An 18806-nucleotide genomic window follows, 5' to 3' on the forward strand; every position below is an offset into this window, starting at 1 on the left:
AACCAGGAAGGCTTCCGGCCCTTCCAGCGCTCTTGTTTTTTAAACTCTACTGGTTCTTGTCATCCATAAAGAACTCCACTCTTTTTGAATCTTGCTGCACTCTTGGCCTCAGTGATCCCTTGTGACAGTAAATTCCACAGCTTAACTGTGCATCATGTGATAAAGTATTGCCTTTATCCACTTTAAAGTAACCATCTTTCCAGTTAATTGAATGTTCCCATGCCCCTGTACGTTAGCATAATGGATGGTCATTCACCATGACCTGTGTACATTTCTCATGGCTCTCATCTACGATGAACAGTCTCAGTGCTTTTAGTCTCACGAAATGAGAGTTTGCCCAGATCTTAAATTTATCAGCCATCTCTAGCCCTCTCCATTTCTGCCATACCTTTTCCGAGATGGGAATGTGCAGAACTGAGCTCAGCCATCCTAGTGATTCGAGAGGTCTGTATGGCTCAGGAGACACTCAAGCAGGACACAGAGAAATCATACTGACCCATACTGCAGCAGGGTAAAGAAAAGAACAGTTGTTTGGAGGAGGGACAGAACAGATAATGAAGGTCTGGTCAGACTTGTTCTGCAGGGCTCAGAGCTCCTTGATCAGCTTTGTCCGGCCCCTGCTTCCTGGGGTGTTACAGGAGTGGCCCCTGCTCTTCCACTTCATCTTGCTCCGCTGGAGTCTACTGCCCCATGCACCATAACCAGACTTGCCCTGCAACATTACAAGACTTCCCTTGGATTTGTTGCTTACCCCATGGCCCCTGCTTCCCAGCAGCAAGGCAGGAGTTCCCCACATTTTTCCTTGCATTATAGCAATGGGTGGGACTGTCGCTCAGACATAGGCTTGAGGGGTTCTGTATTTAGGGGCTGAACATATCCAACATGCCCCAGACTGAGCCAGCCGCGTACCCAGCCGAGGTGCAACACACTTTTCAGAGCACGTGTGTGCATGTGACCTCTTTTTTAAAAAGAGTAGATCTGCACATTGCAGAGGAGGGGATAACCTATTTAGAGAGATAAGGAATATGATGCAGATGCAGTGATCACCAATCTGACACCAGGTTCCATCTGCACGGAGGTACCCAAGAGGAAGTGGTGAGCCACCGGATGTTTCTTGAAAATTACACAATAGCAGAATATACTAGAACCAGTGTGGAGGGGTTTGGGGCAGGTTTCTTTGATTTGATGGACATGATTGTGGCTGCAGTTTAGGATGAACCAATACATGTAGCAGTTCAAATAAATGCTGCCCATTCCTTCTCAACAACAGGAGGAATGACAACTGCATCCACCAGGAAACAGATGGGCAGCATTTCATCAGCAGGCCCAGCTTGAGCGACCGCTACTGGGGCGTGCCTGTAGAGGCTCCAGCGAGATGCTGCAGAACAGCAAAGCCATGCCCTGTCTAAGGAGCGCAGAACGCTGCTCGACTGGTAGCCTGCTCCTGGGGACAGGGAGTCAGGAGATTAGGATGCCATGCCCAGCTCAGGCATGGCCCTGCTGTGGGACAGGGGGCAAATCACTGCCCCATTCTCCCCTGCTGCCTTTGGCTGTCAAAAGCTGCTTGGTGAGGTCTGAACTCTAGAACCCTCACTCCTGAAGTCTTTCCCTCTGGAGCCAGACACTGTTACAAAATCTGCTGCAGAAACAGAGGCAAGACCAAGCTCCATCACCATCACCGCCTGAACAGAACGGCCCCAGATCCCTTCTCTGTCAAGTTATGTTAACAAACCTGGGAACGTCGGCACTAATTTACTTGGGATTTGTCTACCAACTTGTTTGTAACATGGATCAGTTTTTGGTTTGATTCCAGTATACAACTAGGAGTGGCCTAGAAAGGGAGAGCTTTTATCTATATAAAGGAGGCATTTCATTTAGAAGTGCATTCTTGAGTTCCTACAATAAGCTTTTAAAAAGTTTTCTTGTGAGAGTAGTTGTCAGGGCACAACTTTCAAGCATCAGCTGCATGTGAATTTCAGCATTACCACTCGCAATTCTTTTTTTCACCCTGAGACCTTAGCACAACAAGGTAGAGGGACATTTAATTCAGTACCTGATCTCAAATGCACGTGCACAGCTCCACCTCACCTTTCAAAATCATGGTGATGTACTCACTGTATCCACTGGGAGCTGGAGGACTTTACTTTCCAGAAGAAATGTGCCCTTGAAAGGGCTTCCCTTACCCAACCAATAAAAGCCCTTTCACCCGGTAGGGCTCAGAGGAAAACTGCAGATTCTTATTAGAATACTTCACCTCATCCTGTTCATTGGGGTCAGCAGTTCAGACACAGTGCCTGTGTGATTGGTACCATTTTTCCAACCTGGCTGACGTTTTTGGTTTGAAATCAGAGTTTTCCTTCCCCTAGGTGCCTGCCCCTGCTGAGCAGCTCACCTGCCTGACAGAGGGAAGGGACTTGCTCAAGCTCATGCAGCAGCTCAGAGCCAGAGCCAGGAACAGAAACCCAGGCCTTCTGAGTCCCAGTCCTCCCCCTCCCCGGCTGCTGCTCTCAGATTCCCATTAGAACACAGATCCACCACTACCTTCAGAGGAAGTCCCTCTTTTCCTCCAGTTTAGGGAAGGGATTTATTTCATATCAGCTGGAAAGAGCTATCTGACTGTACTAGATCAAGTGAGCACATTTGAATAAAAGACCATAAAATAATTTACAAAGTCAGATAAGACTATGTTGTACTGAACTCTAGAGGGTGGGGTTGGGAGAGGAAATATTCCCCTGGAGAAATTTGAGTGTTAAATTCTTACTAGACTTCCTCCTAAGCTCACTAACAAAGGCCCCTGCCAAGAAAGTCTTGCATACGGCGTGGTGTCATGATTTATAGTGATGGATTTATATCAACAGCTTGCATAAATGGTATGGTGCTAGACAGTGCTTAATTTATGCCAGGGCTAAGCCCCGGCTCCTTTAGGGTTGGCGGTTCATAGCCCTGGCACCTCTGGATTTGCTGCTTCATTGATGAAAGTTAAAAAAACATTGCTTGCGCCCCGACCCCTTTCATTGCCTATAGAGCACTGGTGCTCATCCGTAACAGATCGCCGCTCTCTGGTCAGATGTTTACACTAATCTCTCTATGTAGAGCACAAAGCTGCAGAGCCAAGGCTGGGAGCTTTGCTTTGAGTGTTCTGTTTGAATTAGCGAGCAGAACAGAAAACCGGGTTTTGTTTTTAAATTCTGTCCAACAATTGCTAGGAGGGGTGAGGAGAAGCAGACTTCATGAGTTCTACCAAAACAACAAAAACAGGCTGTAGCATCCTGGGTCACTTATGGCAGCTGCCAAACACAACAGCAGACTTTTCCCCACACAGCCTGCTGAAAAACCCACATGCCAGCAGAGTGTCACTTCCCTGGACCAACCCCACACTTGCTACCATGCTGTATCCCAACACTTCCATGGTCCTCAGCCCCACAACCATGAATGAGTCTCAATGCCCAGCCCCCCAGAGACAGGGAAGTCTCATGCCCATTTCACAGATGAAGCACAGAGATTAAGTGATTTTCCTCAAGGTCATCCAGGGAGTCTGTGTCAGAGCTGGGAAGTGAATCCAGAGATCCCAAGTCTCAGTCCAGTGTCTTAACAGCACAGCTGCCTTTCCAGAAGCCTATTGTGGTACACTCCTTAAAAATCCCCACCAAGCTGTAAAACAGTCTTCCCAAAAGCCATCAAAAAGAGACCCAACAACCTAGCCACGCAACCTAGCCATTTTTATTTGGGTAATGCAAGTTCTTACTTTGCCATGACATACACAGGGCTGCCTCTTCCACATGACTAGCTGACTGCGTGGACTCCAAGGGATACAGCAAGTTTCAATAACTGTCAACTTTAAGTATAAAAGTGTCTAAGATCTTTGACTGCAATAGAGCAAGTATATATTGCTATTAACTCTTCCAGAAAACACCACTAACACACAACGGCTGAGTTAAGTACAGTACTAAGTAAAATAGTATCATCAAACAAGTTTCTGGACAATACCATTAAAAAACATCTTTCCTGTAATTTACAAATATGCAAAGTTATCAGGTTACATAAGATTAAGAAGCATTTTGCTTACTAACATGAAACATTACAGTTTTGTAATGTATCATAATTAACCAGGTATACAGGGTTTCTGTGTCCTTGTGGTTTCCATGGCACATGGTGCCAATTTGGCTAGGCCATCCATTGGAAATCTGAGTGGTAAGAACCAGCGAACAGAATAGCCTCCAACACACCACTGAGAAGTGGGGTGGCTCAGCCACATCTGTGCGCAGTTCTCCCTCTCATGGTTTGCCACTTAGAAGGACCTTGATTTAACCACAAGATGGACAATTAAAAAAACACCGCCACACAGATACAATGTGTATCAACAAGTCAACTGCTTCTGGCCTGCAAGTGAAAGTTTCCTTTGCACCCTAATTAAAATGCTGGGACCAGAAGCAATTGCTACAGTATTTGCTTTTGTATATCTTAAAACTTTAGTTACAGTATCTACAAGTCACCAAAGAGATCCTTAACCGAAACAGACTTAAGAGGGTCAATTAGTCAAACAAAAGTGAGACCGCTTTGGAGATCTTGGGAGTCAGAAGGATGCTTGTGGGGGTGGGGAGAGAACAATATATAGGAGTGAAAGGGTAAAGGAGTGGCAAATTCAAAGAGAAAATACTGAATATTGCCAAGAATTTGGAGGAGCCATCAAAATTGTACCGGCAAAAGGGCAGACACACAACTTGCAAGTCCAAGTGGGACCGTAGTCACTTCATTTTACTGATCCCCACAGCTATGGTGGGGTGATGACGAAGGGGGAGCTAATATCACAGGCATTCCAGACCTCTCCTCAGCACTACACAGATGATTCCACGGCCGGGCGTAAGGGACGTGTTTTAGAAGAGCAGCACAAGCCTGCTCGTCTTTGAAGTTTGGTACAGAATGTAGTTTTGGTGGAGAAAGTGCACGAGGCAAGGCTCCAGAGACCAGAATGCAAGTCACATGGAGGTTTGGTGCAGTGCCAGGCCCTTCCAGGCAAGCAGAGAGAAGATGAACTCCTCATTCTTTGGATTAGCGGGAGCCCTGCAGCAGGTGAAACAACTGCCCTATTCACAGGGCAGCCCCACATAAGGCCAACTCACTAGGGGTGGGTAGGGCAGGGAAAGGCCGTAAAAATGGACTCGAGTCAGCTATTGGAATCTGCCGTCTCCTCACAAGGACAAAATGAAGATGGCTGATGGGAGTTCAAGGCAAGCGACTCAGTTAAGAACTAAGGAGCAGACTGGACAATGAGCACAGACTCCAGCCTTTCCCGAGATGTAGTTACACAGACACTTATTGCAAAAGGCACCGTCTCAGAGTAACCCCGCAGACCCCACTCACTCAAATGTAACTGTCAGATCTTTCTCATAAAGCGCCATACATCTGACTGTGTGCTACGCCACCTTTGAATGCTGCAGGCTAATGGGAAGAACCATGGTCCGAAGTGCCCAACTGACAACTGCAGGAGCTCAATGGGCAGGACATACCCACCTGCTCCTACAGGGGAATCTCTGCTCTGTGCTCCTGAGAAAGGCAAAATCCACCCCCTTTCCCCAGATTCCTGCTAATACGCCCTAGGGGAGGATGGGACAGTTTCCTCACAAGCGGTTTTGTGAGGTGCATTAGAATTGGCCACACCAATGTACGCCATTGGCCCATCGAGTCTGGTATCCTGCCTTCATCTTGGACCTGGCGCTTCAGAGGAAGGTGAAAACCCTCACTGAGGCAGCCATGCCAGTTGTGCTGTGCTGTCCACAGGAGAGACAGTGCTCCCAGCACATCGACTGCCTCACATACCTGGGTTCTGAGACTTGTACGTCAGAATTTCAGCAGCTAGTCTTTGGGGATCCAAAAGCTGAGGGAAACGGCTCATCACAGCATCTACTAAATGGGGGTGGAATATGCCACAGAGTTTCACATGCACATTGGCTCGCTCCTCTGCGAAGCGGTCTGGCAGGGCCCACTGGCACTGGTCACCGTACGCTGGCCCTGGGGCTCTCGGCAATGGGTGAGGGTCTCTAATGTTGCTAGGTCGTGTGGATGTGGCAGGCATTTGGTACGGCTCAGACCAGTATTCACGAAGATGTCGTGCTGGGGTGTTATACTCATTGGGAATGCTATAATGCCCGCCACCTGCTAGATGTACGGGCACTCCATAGCCTGGGAAAGAGTGAGAGGACCTCGTGAGAGAGTTCTCAGAACTATATGGCAAGTAGCTAGTATCAGAGGAGACCGCTTTGCGAGAGCCGTGCTTATAGTGGCCAAGGGTGTCCTGCTCTACACTAGGAGAGTGCTGGTAGACAGGTCTCTGTCTGCTGCAGCTACAGACTGCCATCTGTTCGGGGTGGGAATGCTCACAGTGAGCGGAAGATCTGCAAGGCCACATCTCAGACATTTGGTTCTCAAGGGATCCAATGCCTGAGTCAAGACGCTCCTGAGAGATGTAAGAGAGAGAGTCCATATGGGGAGAAGGGGGAGGGTGCGGGTGCTGGTACCAGTCAGAAGATCGATAGCTGCCATTGTTAGAGGGGACACTGCCCAAGGCACAATCCCCCTGGATTAGGAGGGGACTGTCGCTAGGTTTTGCTTTTTGGGCTGAGCTTTTCCTCTCCATGGAGACCTTCTGCACAGAGCCTTTGTCACTGTCTGTGGACACAGAGCAGAGGGGCTCTGCCTGGGAAGGTCTCCTGCTCCTTTTCTCCTCTTTGGCAGTGCTGGTGGGGCTTCTGGTTGGGGACAGCCTTGCATTGGCGCGTAGTTCATCAGCTACAGAGCGCTGTGGTTGGTTGATCCTTTCGGGGTGATAGAATTTACACTTAATCCCATAAGTGCATTTCTTCCCTGCAAGGAAAAGGCAGAACATAGGGTGACCTGCTGCAATTCACCAAGTGTGTACAGTTTACTCTGTACGGACACCGCTGCCCCCAAGCATATGAGGCTAGTCTTACCGTAAGGGCACTGCTGTTTCTTGTGTTCTGGCACTAAAGGTTTTTTCCTCAGGAAGTTCTCCAGGCTGGGGCCATGCCGCCCTAAGGGGTCATCTGGAGGCATAAACCTAAAAGAAGATAATGAGCATCACTCAGGAGCAGCCACTTTCCTGGGCCAAGGTTTCAGTCTCTCGGCTGCATGCGGATGAAAAATTACTCACATCTGCCATCCCCTCCCCATACCAGCCAAGAAACAAACCCTGGCATGGCCACAGGAGTGTGATTCAGACAATTCCTCTAGACCCAACAGGGTGTCCCTATTTGGAAGAAAAGTTTCCCTTTTAATCCTCTTAATGACCCATGGCAGGCTGACCTGTTCGTTAGCCATACAGAGAAGGGTTGTTGCCCAACAGTACTGTTCAAGTAAATAGAGAAGGATTTGATCGAGATTGTTGCAAGAGGCTTCTTGCCCCAGGAACAGAGCAGGCTGCCTCCCCCGCATTGCTGGTCACACCAATCCTGTGCTCCGCTGTCGCACGCTGGGCCAGCTGATCGTTTTCTCATTTGTAATGCAGAGGAAGTGAGTGGTCTGTACCAGTGCCAGGCCTGCCCAGGAATGTCAGCAGGGAGGAGTTCCTGGCTCCAAGCAAGCCAAGTGCAGTCAGAGCCACTCTTGGCCTTTTCTTTGTGCCCTCCCTGTGACTTGCTGCCTATTGGGAGGAGCTGTTCCACATAGGAAGCACTGAGTCACTTCCTCTCAAATACTCACCTTAAGTCATTTGCTTTACCCTGTGTTTGACACTCACCTTTCCAGCCCCTGCATGCCATCTCCTCCTAACACTGAGATGCCACTGACCTTCTATTAATCAAAGGCACACAGTACTATGGTCACTTAAAACTGCTGTATTGTTTTTAAACGACCAGGGAACATGAACATACTTGTCATTAACAAAGGAATACATCAGCAAGCGCTCCTCAATGAACTTCTTCCATTCGGGACGCTCATTCTGCAGGTCACGGTAAGTGTCATTGGAAACCACGATGCCATCAGACTCATATGCCAGTTTCACAATGAAGCGGTCATCATAACAGACAACGCGTTTGCCTCCAACCCGCCTGGAAGGAGTGAAGACCAGAATTTTCTTCTTTTCAAGGTCACGGAGAATGTGCTGGTCTGGAACAATCATGAAAATGTGGCATAAACACATATACAGCCTGGTATCATTTCCAGGCAACAGATGCCAAAAAAGTAAAGTGTAATGTTTACAGGCAAAAACCAAACAAACTAGCTATGAACATGCAGAGTCCAGAGTTCCAAAGGGGCATAGCGGCAGGTCCAAGACTACTTTGACATTTCAGTTACTCTGTGTCCTGCACAGACTGCTACTGTTAAAATCATTCCAATTTTTAGGAAGCCTTTCAATTTCCTCACCCACACCTCTCACGGTTTAAAAGGGCACTGACCCAAACTCAATTTAACATGGACCAAGACTGTCTTCTGGCTAAGGCACTGAACTAGGACTCTGAAGATCTGGGTTCAGTCTGTGGCCCAGCCAGGAATAACTGCTGTGATCCTGGGCAAGTAACTTAGTCCCTCTGTGCCTCCAATCCCTGATCTGTAAAATGGGGACAATGATTCTTCCTTGTCTTGCACACGTTAGCTGTGCTGTCTGTGTAGTTTGTAAGCTTTGAGGCACGAACTGACTCCTCCTATTTGTTTTTATAGCACCTAGCACAGTGAGGTCCTGATTTTAGTTAGGACTTGCAGATGGTGCTGCAGTACAATGAAACTCCAGTCCCCATGTTTTCTTCAACCTATGACAAGCAGACAATAAGGCAAGGCCAAAGCATGCCTTTGATGGAAGTGGCCAGCCTGACTTTTTATCGTGCTCTGGATATGTATGGATTTCTTTTCAGAGCTGAAATACTGACTTTGGAACAACTCAAACCTCAGCTCCTTGGAAACTCAAAACAGCAATTATCACCACCTGGACCCATCTGAATAGATCCCCAAGCTGCTTGTCTGTTAACATTTCATACAGGTGGGCTGTGTGGCCATTTACAAGAGGAGAAAATGAATTCTGGAGATAAGAAAAGGTAACACACATCAAGTGAGTAAACCTCAGGAATAAGGAAGCATTTTGGAATAAAGTTAGTTATGTTCTTTGAACTCAGCTACCTTATCTGAGCAAGAACTTGCTTAGACGAGAGGTTAGGGATTTGAAATCTCACTGGTCAGAAGTTTGGTTAAGTTTCTAGTGCTCTTATTTTCCATTTGCTACCTAGGAGCTTACTGGCGCAAGAAGGACCTTGGCAGGCTTATTAAAATGCTACAATTGGAAGCTTTAGAGATTTAGTTTTGGCTTTAGAATTCCACACCTGTGATGGGCACATCTGGTCTTGGCTGTTCTTTTCTCCAGGATGGCACAAAGACTGTGATATCTGGGTGTCCTCTGTCCCAAAACCAGTGAACGGCCAGCAGGATACCTCGGCAGGAGAACACTTCTTTATTTCCATGGCTGCATTAAAGAGGATGGAAGAGGACCCTGTTTTCAGTATTCAGATACAATGTACTTTTGCGTATTCACAGACAGCACATGAGACAGTCCAATACTAAGCAGGAAGAGCCAGTGTTTTAGACATTCTTTTCAAGGTGGTACTTTTGTAGACACAGTATCCTATTACTTGACAGCCTCTGAATTTGTCCATTTATTGCAATGCATTAAAGAGGTTGAGGGGACCAGTAGTTCTGTCTTAAGCTATTCTAAAGCTGCAATACCCACAAATCCCCAGACGCGCAGAGCACTGACAACTTTCATCAATTTTTAGCACCTCTGAAATCGGGGCCCACTTGTTTATAATGGGGCACTCAAATCTATATTTAGACTCTTAAGTTTTGCTGGCACAGCTATGTCAGTGGGGGGCGGGGGGCGGCACAGGAGAGGAAAGAAGAGAGAAATCACACCCATAGCCAGAGTGCTATTGGCAAACCCTCCTAGTATAAATGCAGTTATGTTGGCAGAAAAGTCCATTTGCAGTATAGCTTCATTTTGTTTGGAGAGCTGGGGTAAGCAAGCGACACCGACAAAAGGACTCTTGCCACTACAACTTCGTTCAGGCGAGGAGGGGTCGCCAATGTAGCTAGACCAGCAAACGGTTGTAGTATAGGAGTCTTTTTCCTTTTGCTTTACTTCATACCAAAAATGTGTTCAAAGATCATCTGTAAAGATGGGGAAGGACAGATCCTCTCCTCATTATACAGAGCCCAGTATGTGGAGAGACTACCTGTGACTGCACTGTGTTTATGAAATGGCAGCTTCAAACCTGAAAGCCCCGAATAAATTCTTTCTATCCAGCTGGCCTGTTAGAGACAATCAAGAAAAGGAAAAATTCTACCAGAAGAAAAGGGCTGTCACAAGTATCAGAGGTTAGTTGCTAGTACAACACAATCCTTCCTCTGAACAGTCAATTAAGTCAGATCAATAAGTCTCTGGAGAGTTTCTATATAACACATGGCTGGTAATCGTTTCTTTGCAGGTTCCAGTATTCACAATGTTATCAGTGCTTATGTTGCACATTAACTAGAAATATTATCAGCTGTTTCCAGGTTACTAGTTTCACAGTAGTGACAGATCAGGGCTGTAGGTGGTATTTACTTTAGGGTGACTTTCAGAGCCTCTGCATGTTGCACTGAAGAGTATGAATGGGGAGTCACTCTTCAAGAGAATCGATTTCCCCTCACTACCCACTTAAACAAAAATTCATATTACATTTCTAAAAATATTAATATCTACAATGCAAAATAATTAGATTATGATCCATGCAAACTCAAGAATCCATCAGACTTCAAGGAACTTGCTTTATGTTTAAGCAACCCTCCCTTCAGTAGCTAAAAGATAGTCTGGAAAGCTATGTTCAGAGTCAAGTATTTTTGAAACAAATAAGAACTACATTAAAGTGCATTACCAAGTTAACAAAGAAATGCAGTACCGTATTAGCATACAAAAAGCCTGGTCTCCCATCTCTTGGGTGGTGGACAACTGACTACCATTGAGCCTAGTTCATTTTGTTACCCAGACTCGTGTATTCTAACTGGCCAGCTTCGATCAGGCCATCTTGTGATCCACTATCATTACATACAGTCTGTGATCTGGGGCTCAGATACCCAAAGAAAACACGTGAAAGGCAACTGCTCATGTTGGTGTTCTCTGAAGAGCATACATGTCACTTCACTTTTCACAAGAAACAGGGTTGTAACTCTTGTATCCTTGCCAAATTCTAATTTAGGTAATTACATGGTGCCTACTTAAGTTCCCTTGCAGTTTCAGAGAACAAGATTTGTTTCCTGTCCTAAACCGTAGTGTAATGTTAACATGTGCCAATAAAGAAATGTCACATTCCACATCAGAGGCAGCTGCATTTCACTGATGAAGATATTCCTGGTTCAAAACTGCTTGAGGAACCTTCATAACAAAAGATGCTATATAAATGTAAGATAACACAAACAGGATTAGTATTTTCTGTGAATATTGCCTGCAAGTCTTATCACAATTTTTAAAGGTGAAAGTTTTTATGTGGAAAAGCAATGGGCACCTAGTCAGGAAAAATCTGCTTATTTATATCACCACCATCGCAGGCTTATGACAATACAAAGGTACACAGATCACAAGAAAAATGAGGAGTCCAGTGGCACCTTAAAGACTAACAGATTTATTTGGGCAGAAGCTTTTGTGGGTAAAAAACCCACTTCTTCAGATGCATGGAGTGAAAATTACAGATGCAGGCATAAATATACCAACACATGAAAAGAAGAGAGTTACCTTACAAGTGGAGAACCAGCGTTGACACAGCCAATTCAAACAGGGTGTACGTGGTACACTCCCAATAATTGATGAGGAGTTGTCAATACCAAGAGAGGGAAATTTATTTTGTAGTGAGCCAAGGTCTATACCATATTAAGTCATTCTGCAGTCTTAGAGACTGATCTGGCAAACTCTTGGCCAACCAGAGTAATGAGTACTGAGTAATCTCATTGTGTCCTCACAGTAGGCAGAGCTACACAGTCAGTCAGTGTTTGCAGTGTTGAGGCATAACGCAGGTACAGTATACTTAAATGAAGTCAGAGATAACTGGAAAAAGCTGAAGCACAGACATGAGAGGAGGTATCTTTTTTGGTGCATGTGGGTGCACAACATCCCCCATAAAACATACAGAAGTAAATGCTCTGTGGAAAAACTTTGGACACAACTGTCCTTGTATTAGCCATTGCATGCTATATTCCTGAACCCCGCTCTTGAGTTCTTTGGGTAACAATATCAGAAGTGCCTACCTTCAAAGAGACCACTTGTTTCTCTGCAAAACCATTAAATGCCAGAAACCTTTACATCAATGTGAGCAATATGTAGGGTGAAAAATATCAAAGGCACTAGAGTTTTGGCCTCTGGATCCTCTTGTTCTTATGAAGTGAAAGCAGAAGGCTCATTATCCAAATTTAGCTTTTTTGTGAGTAAAGGGAAAAAAGGCACCTATGTTCTTTCCCCAATAATAGATTTTTAAAAATGGCAAGCAACTCAATAGTGCTCCTATTACAAGCCTAAGCACGGCATTTTGTGGCTTTTGCCAGTTTAGTCGCTTTGATGCAGTAAGAGGTTTTTTTTTTTAAGTCCCTATCAATTTGCATGAAAAAACCGAACACATGCGGCAGCCACTTTCTAAATGAAATAACTTCGGCATGTTTTCTTCCCACCCACCGCCACAGCAACAACACACAATTTCTCCTTTGCCTTTTAGAGTACAGTACAACCTCAGAGTTACGAACACCAGAGTTGCACACTGACCAGTTAACCACACACTTCATTTGGATCAGGATTTACACAATCAGGCAGCAACAGAGCCCAAAAAAGCAAATACAGCACAGTACTGTGTTAAATGTAAATTAAAAAAATTACGGGAATGAAGTATTTTTCTTCTGCATAGTAAAGTTTCAAAGCTGTATTAAGTCAATGTTCAGTTGTAAACTTTTGAAAACCACCAGAACGTTTTGTTCAGCGTTATAAACCACCTCTATTCCTGAGGTGTTCGTAACTCTGAGGTTCTATCGTAGAAGGGTTTAAAGAAACCCAACACAATCCAAAGTTCACTTCCCCACTGAGCTAAACTCCAGCCTAGAAATAATTTTTTAAAGCTCCTGAAACAGAGACTATATTACAACTGAAGACATGCTCAGACACAACAGCGATGGGAGTCAAATGAGTGCCTGACAGGGCAGAACTTTCACTGCTGCGGGACCAAGAATTACTATTCTTTCTCCTTAAACTCCCAGCTCCAGGGTATTTTACAGATTATAGAACCATCATCATTTGAATTGGCTCTATATGGACACAGATTTGAAGTGATATTTCCATTTTATCATTACATGGAATTCTCTAGTTTAATCAAAATGGGTCCTTCATGCTGTAGGAAATAAAAAGAGCCAAGCTGGGGGAGCAACTTCTGTTGGTGAGACACACAAGCTTTCAAGCTACACAGAGTTCTCCTTCAGATCTCAGAAAGATACCCAGAGCATCCCAGCTAAATACAAGGTGGTACAAATTGTAACATGTTTTAAGAGACCATTCAAGGTGAAGTGAGCAATTAACAGTAGTAGGGCAAGGAAGGATCAGTGGATTATCGATTGTTATAATGAGTCATAAATCCAGAATCTTTACTGAGTACATGATTTTTAGTGTCTAGTAGAGTTATGACTGTAAACTCCCATGCTTGTCTGTTGAAGGTGTTGTGCAGGTTTCCATTGAGGACGAGGACTGAGAGGTCAGATATGGAGTAATCGTTTTGTGAAGAGTGCTCGTCCATGGGTGATTGGGTGTTCTTGTTTTATTTTTCTGTGAGAGTTCATTCAAAAGCATAGTGATTGTGTGGTTTCACCCACATAGTTATTGGGGCACATAGTGCACTGGATGAGGTACACCACATGTTGTGATAGGCACGCGTGGGACTCACAGATCTTGAAAGATGTGTTGGGGGAGGGTCCTATAACTGCAGAAGTGTTATCTGCCCACTTGAATGGTCTCTTACAGTGTTAACTCCTTATTCTAAACAATCTTGTTCCACCTTGTATTTAGCTGTAACACTCTGGGTATGTCTACACTGCAAAGTAAGCCCAGGCTTGAGCCTAACCCCCCTTCCATCTACATACAAATCGTGTTAATCCAGGGCTCAGACCGAGGATCCCAAGGGGTTGGAGGGTAGGAGTCTGAGTTAAGCCAGGACCCAGGGTTCAAGCCCTATTGCAGAAGCAGCCCCACTGGACTCATGTTCTGGGAGTATGCTACAAGTATCCCTCAGTCCCACAGGCCAACTTTATTTGCCCTCTGCAGAGTCAAGTTTTCCCCACATTGCAACACGAACAAAGGGCTAGAGTGTCTACATTTTGGGAGTGCGCAGGATATGAGTGGTTGGACTCAGACCTATGTACTGCAGCGTAGATGCCAGAGCCCCAGGTTAGGATCCAGGGTTCAGTAATTCCTAACCTGGAGTTACAAATGAGTGTAGACTCTCAAGCTGTAGATTAACAAACCCAGGGTCTGCTAACTTGAGTTCTATTAACCCTAGGCTTACACTGCAGTGTAGACCTACCCTTTGAGTACCTTTCCCAGACCTGAAGAAGAGCTCTATGTAAGTTCAAAGCTTGTCTTGTTCACGAACAGAAGTTGATCCAATAAAAGCTATTACCTCACCCACTTTGTCTCTCTGATCTCCTGGGACCAACATGGCTACAACTACACCGCAAACAGGAAAAAAAAAATTAGTTTTACTGCATGTACGATTTAAGCCACAGACCAATTTCAGACTGTTGCAAGGTCTATTTGGATATGGAGATAAACAAGGAACTGAACATCCCCCCCCCGCAATTGTTCAAAACAAATGCATAAGCTTACTGTACCCCAGGGACAGCTTCCAGGCAGCAGTGCTATCTTTAAAACTTCATTGAGAATGTTTTAAAATAGTAAGCTCCCAAAGTTCAATTAGCTTACATCAGTGGCCAGAGGAAAAAAAACTCCAAAAAGGAGTTTTTACAAAACCAATAGAGTTGAAAGATACCCAAACATTTACCACCACAGTTCCTGAAAGATTAAATGAAAAACATGCATTCAGGTTTCTGGAGTCCCAGCTAACAAGTCAGAGTCCGTAATGAAAACGGTCAAATGGGCTGATCTGATTTGGCAACTACTGAGAAATTCCCTTAGAAGGAAGTAGAAGCTAATTTCCACTGAGATTTGCATATGATGTTGAGAGCTGTACAGGGAGGCCTGCTGCTCATTGTGCAAGTGAATCAGCAGGGAACATCATACACCATTATTAATACAGGAAGTTTCAGAATGGAATTCCCCTCCTGGTAAACAGCTTTAAAATAACCCACACCAGTCAACTAACTGCTTTGCAAACATTAAACTTTGTTCCAGCTGCAGTATTACTACATCTTTATAGGAATCAGAGGAGAAATATTCTTCCTTTAAAATGGCAGCTAAAGATCAAGTGTTATAAGTACAGAAAAAGAGAAACCAAGACAGACATTTCCAGATGGACAGATTCTGTCCTGCCAAGTTTTCTCAAATATATTGTAACAAATATTTAGATGAGCAGAATCAAACAGTATTTGCTTTGGAATCATTCACCCTAAAGTTTAGTCATAACAAGTGGCACATTTCTAATGGAGAGAAAAGCACTGATTAAGGCAACAAGGCAGGCATAAACCTGGATATGTAAATCAGCTACTCCCCTGAAGAAGAGGCAACTACAGGCATGATACTGAAAAAAAACCCCACCAAGTCATACTTATGCAGGATGCCTTACCCTCTGGAATGTGTTTCAACTCCTCCTTCCTCAACACGGCTCCCTAATGCAGAAGGCCCAACCCCTCTGGTGGTCTAGAAATCCCACTAACTCTGAAATGGACAAGTGGGCCAATTCTTTTCTGCAGTTATTTCATGCAATACAAGTGAGGAAGAGAATCTTTCTCCACAGTCCCAAATCAAGAAGACTAGTCACCGCACACCTGGTCTGCCCATGACCACATCTGCCAGGCACTCGCCTTTGCTTGAGGTGGCTTGATGGAAGAGTATTCAGGGGTAAGAGGTCACTGTAGCCTAATACTTTGTCTGCATGCACTAAAGTTCAGAGTTAAAGGTTTCTGCAATAAAATTAACACTACCCACTAGCACATCTCTTAAAATAAGGTCTTTTCTCCCGTGAACACACTATGCTGGGAAATGCAGCTTTGTTGGAGAAACAATTATTAATGGAAAGGGGCCAATCTCTCTCCTACACACACTTCCAGGTTAAGTCCACTGGCTATAACGTCTGGTAGGTCAGTGTGAACATCAGAGCGCAAACACAATATTTCCTGATCATACTGGCTAAATTGGGCCTTGGCCCTCGGATCTGTTATACGGTCAAGGGATAGGGTGTTCCCCTTCCTTCCTCATACAGTCTTACTCAGCCATACTGCCAATCATGACTTGGGGAAAAAAACCCACACCTGTAAGGCAGTCTCCATAAAGGACTTTCTTCTGCCCTAGGTAAATCCTCTAGAGTAGCTCTGTGTGCACTGACATGTATCTTCTCATTACAAGAGAGATTAAGACAATCAAATATAAACTGAAGGAAACTTGTATTTAAACTGAAGTGGCGGAATCAGATTTGAAGTCCGAGCGTACTACCCTCTGGCCAACTGGTTCCACAGGACTTGATTTTTTTTTAAATCTAGAGGTAAGTATACTGTATGTGCAAAAAGAATTCACTAAAGGGGAACCTTCCTCATATCCTCCCACTTCTCCCCCCAAAAATCCACTTTACTATTCTTAGGGGGCAAAACGAGGCTGAAAACTTTTAATCCAGCCTGGGCCAGTACTGAATCTGTCCAGTACACATGGTACCGGACACATCTGTCCAGTACACGTGACAGATCTCTTGATCAGACTGCCTATGAAAAGAGGGCAGGCTCTCTCAACAGAAGGTATGAGAGATTTGCAGATAAGTCATCATCTTGCCTCCATGTTCACAGCTGTCAATGATGCTGCAGAACTGGTGTACCAGTGTCATTCTAAACTGGAAATCTGTCCCTCTTTTCTTCCACCCAATCTGCAGATCTGCCATGAGATTTAACCAAAAAGTTGTGGAAACTAGACCAGAGACGCCACTTTACTCAAAGCTACAGCCTCTTCTAATTAACCCTGAAAAAATTATTTGTTGAGCAACTTCCTGCTTTTGGAGCTTACGTACAGTAATTAGGTAACAGGACTACACATCGGGGATTTCACTTCTGCTTGCTAGTTTAAATACAAAAACTTTAGCATTTCATATGAAACAAGTCCAAAATTCCCACTGGGCATAAAAGTCCCCATCATTCGCACCCTAGTGGGACATGGCAGACAAACCAAGGACTGAATGGGCCATTAAGACAGATTGAACCTCACATTTGTAGATGTTGCCCTTCGAGGTGAGGGAATGAGACAGGTTGGTGAGACTGCTCTACCAAAGCCCAGCCTGGCCTCACCTTTGTGGAGAGCTTGGATGCCTCCAGAGTTTTTAATCTGGTACCTTTCATAAGCACTAAATTCCCCAAAACCAAAAACCTTAAGAAATGTAAAGAAATTACTTTATAATTTAATCTGATGCCAACTATACTAAAATTAGAGATGCTTCTCCCACTTAAGGGGACCAACATACCTCATTGCCACATTGCTTCCATCAATAACAATGGGTTTTAAATTACTGCCTTCCTTCTCCTCCAATGGCGGCACAGGTGCAGGGGTTTTGTTGGCAACTCCCCCACGGGGTATCAATGGGGCTTCTACGGCCTCCTGGGGGGGGTCGGTAGTCTCTCGGTCAGCAGCTGCAGCACCATGCTTCACAAGCTCCCCAAGGACAGTATTGGTGTCAGCATTTGAGCCCAGTTTTTGGAGAACGATATAGATCTCTTCTGACGAGTAGCCCAGTTTGCGGAAGAAGTCCACTTTCATTTGCATCTCAGCACTGTCCATGAGGTCCTGCTCCGAAATCCTGAGCCTTTCCTGTGCTGCCCGGGGTACCACATCCACCATGCTGAATGGCTCACACTCTGTAGGGCTCTGGCCCTTCGCAGGAAGCACACAGTTCAAGTTCAGGTGATTGTTTTCAGATGTATCTCTGGAGCTCATGCTTTTGTCAACCTGAGCAACTTAATGTTTGCCAGCTGGAAACATCTCACTCCAGCTGGGAAAACCCAGAACAGAAGGAATACTGTCCAACTTCATAATTTTCCTGGGGCAAGTTCTGTTTTTCATTCACACACTGTATCTGTGAATCAATATAGTGATCGTTAACGCCTAAAGACTTGATCTAAAATAAAGGAAATTCAGGAACTGTTTTCACACTAACGTTCTTCAAATTCTTCTCTATGGCTCAGCTACTCAAGAACTCTGGAAATTCTTTTATTGATACTTCATGTTTATGTTTCCAAAGCACATCACAAGAATTGAGAAATCTTTAGAAATCCCATCCCCCAACAACCTTGTTAACATGCAGATTGTTTGCACTAAATTTAATTCAGTGTTTGTCAAAATAGGGCATCACCTTCCAATAGCACATCAGATGCACTTGTTTTTCCCCCCCACTGAATGCATCCGATGAAGTGAGCTGTAGCTCATGAAAGCTCATGCTCAAATAAATTTGTTAGTCTCTAAGGTGCCATAAGTCCTCCTTTTCTTTTTGCGAACACAGACTAACACGGCTGCTACTCTGAAACTTGTTAAAATGGTCACCTATGCCATGGTTTTTGTAATAAGGATCCTGGGATGTGCAACATCATTCTTAGCACAT

General features: G+C 44.8%; 2 protein-coding genes across 2 annotated transcripts in view; both read right to left on the reverse strand.

The window, feature by feature from the left end:
- The window catches only part of CDCA8 (cell division cycle associated 8), a 282601-nt gene extending 276648 nt beyond the window's left edge, over positions 1-5953 (reverse strand). The window contains exon 1 of the mRNA XM_074934619.1: positions 5948-5953. The gene's annotated coding sequence lies outside the window, so the exon portion shown is untranslated. The remainder of the gene's footprint in view (positions 1-5947) is intronic.
- On the reverse strand, positions 3731-18264 carry ZC3H12A (zinc finger CCCH-type containing 12A). The gene is made up of 5 exons (XM_074934616.1): positions 17676-18264; positions 9327-9466; positions 7887-8121; positions 6969-7075; positions 3731-6861 (listed from the first exon to the last, which is right to left on the reverse strand). Exons 1-5 carry the CDS (start codon positions 18143-18145, stop codon positions 5810-5812), a joined length of 2004 nt encoding a protein of 667 aa, XP_074790717.1. The 5' UTR covers positions 18146-18264; the 3' UTR covers positions 3731-5809.
- Positions 18265-18806: the final 542 nt, after the last annotated feature.

The sequence above is a fragment of the Natator depressus genome, chromosome 19, assembly GCF_965152275.1.
Source record: "Natator depressus isolate rNatDep1 chromosome 19, rNatDep2.hap1, whole genome shotgun sequence".
NCBI classification, from domain to species: domain Eukaryota; kingdom Metazoa; phylum Chordata; order Testudines; family Cheloniidae; genus Natator; species Natator depressus.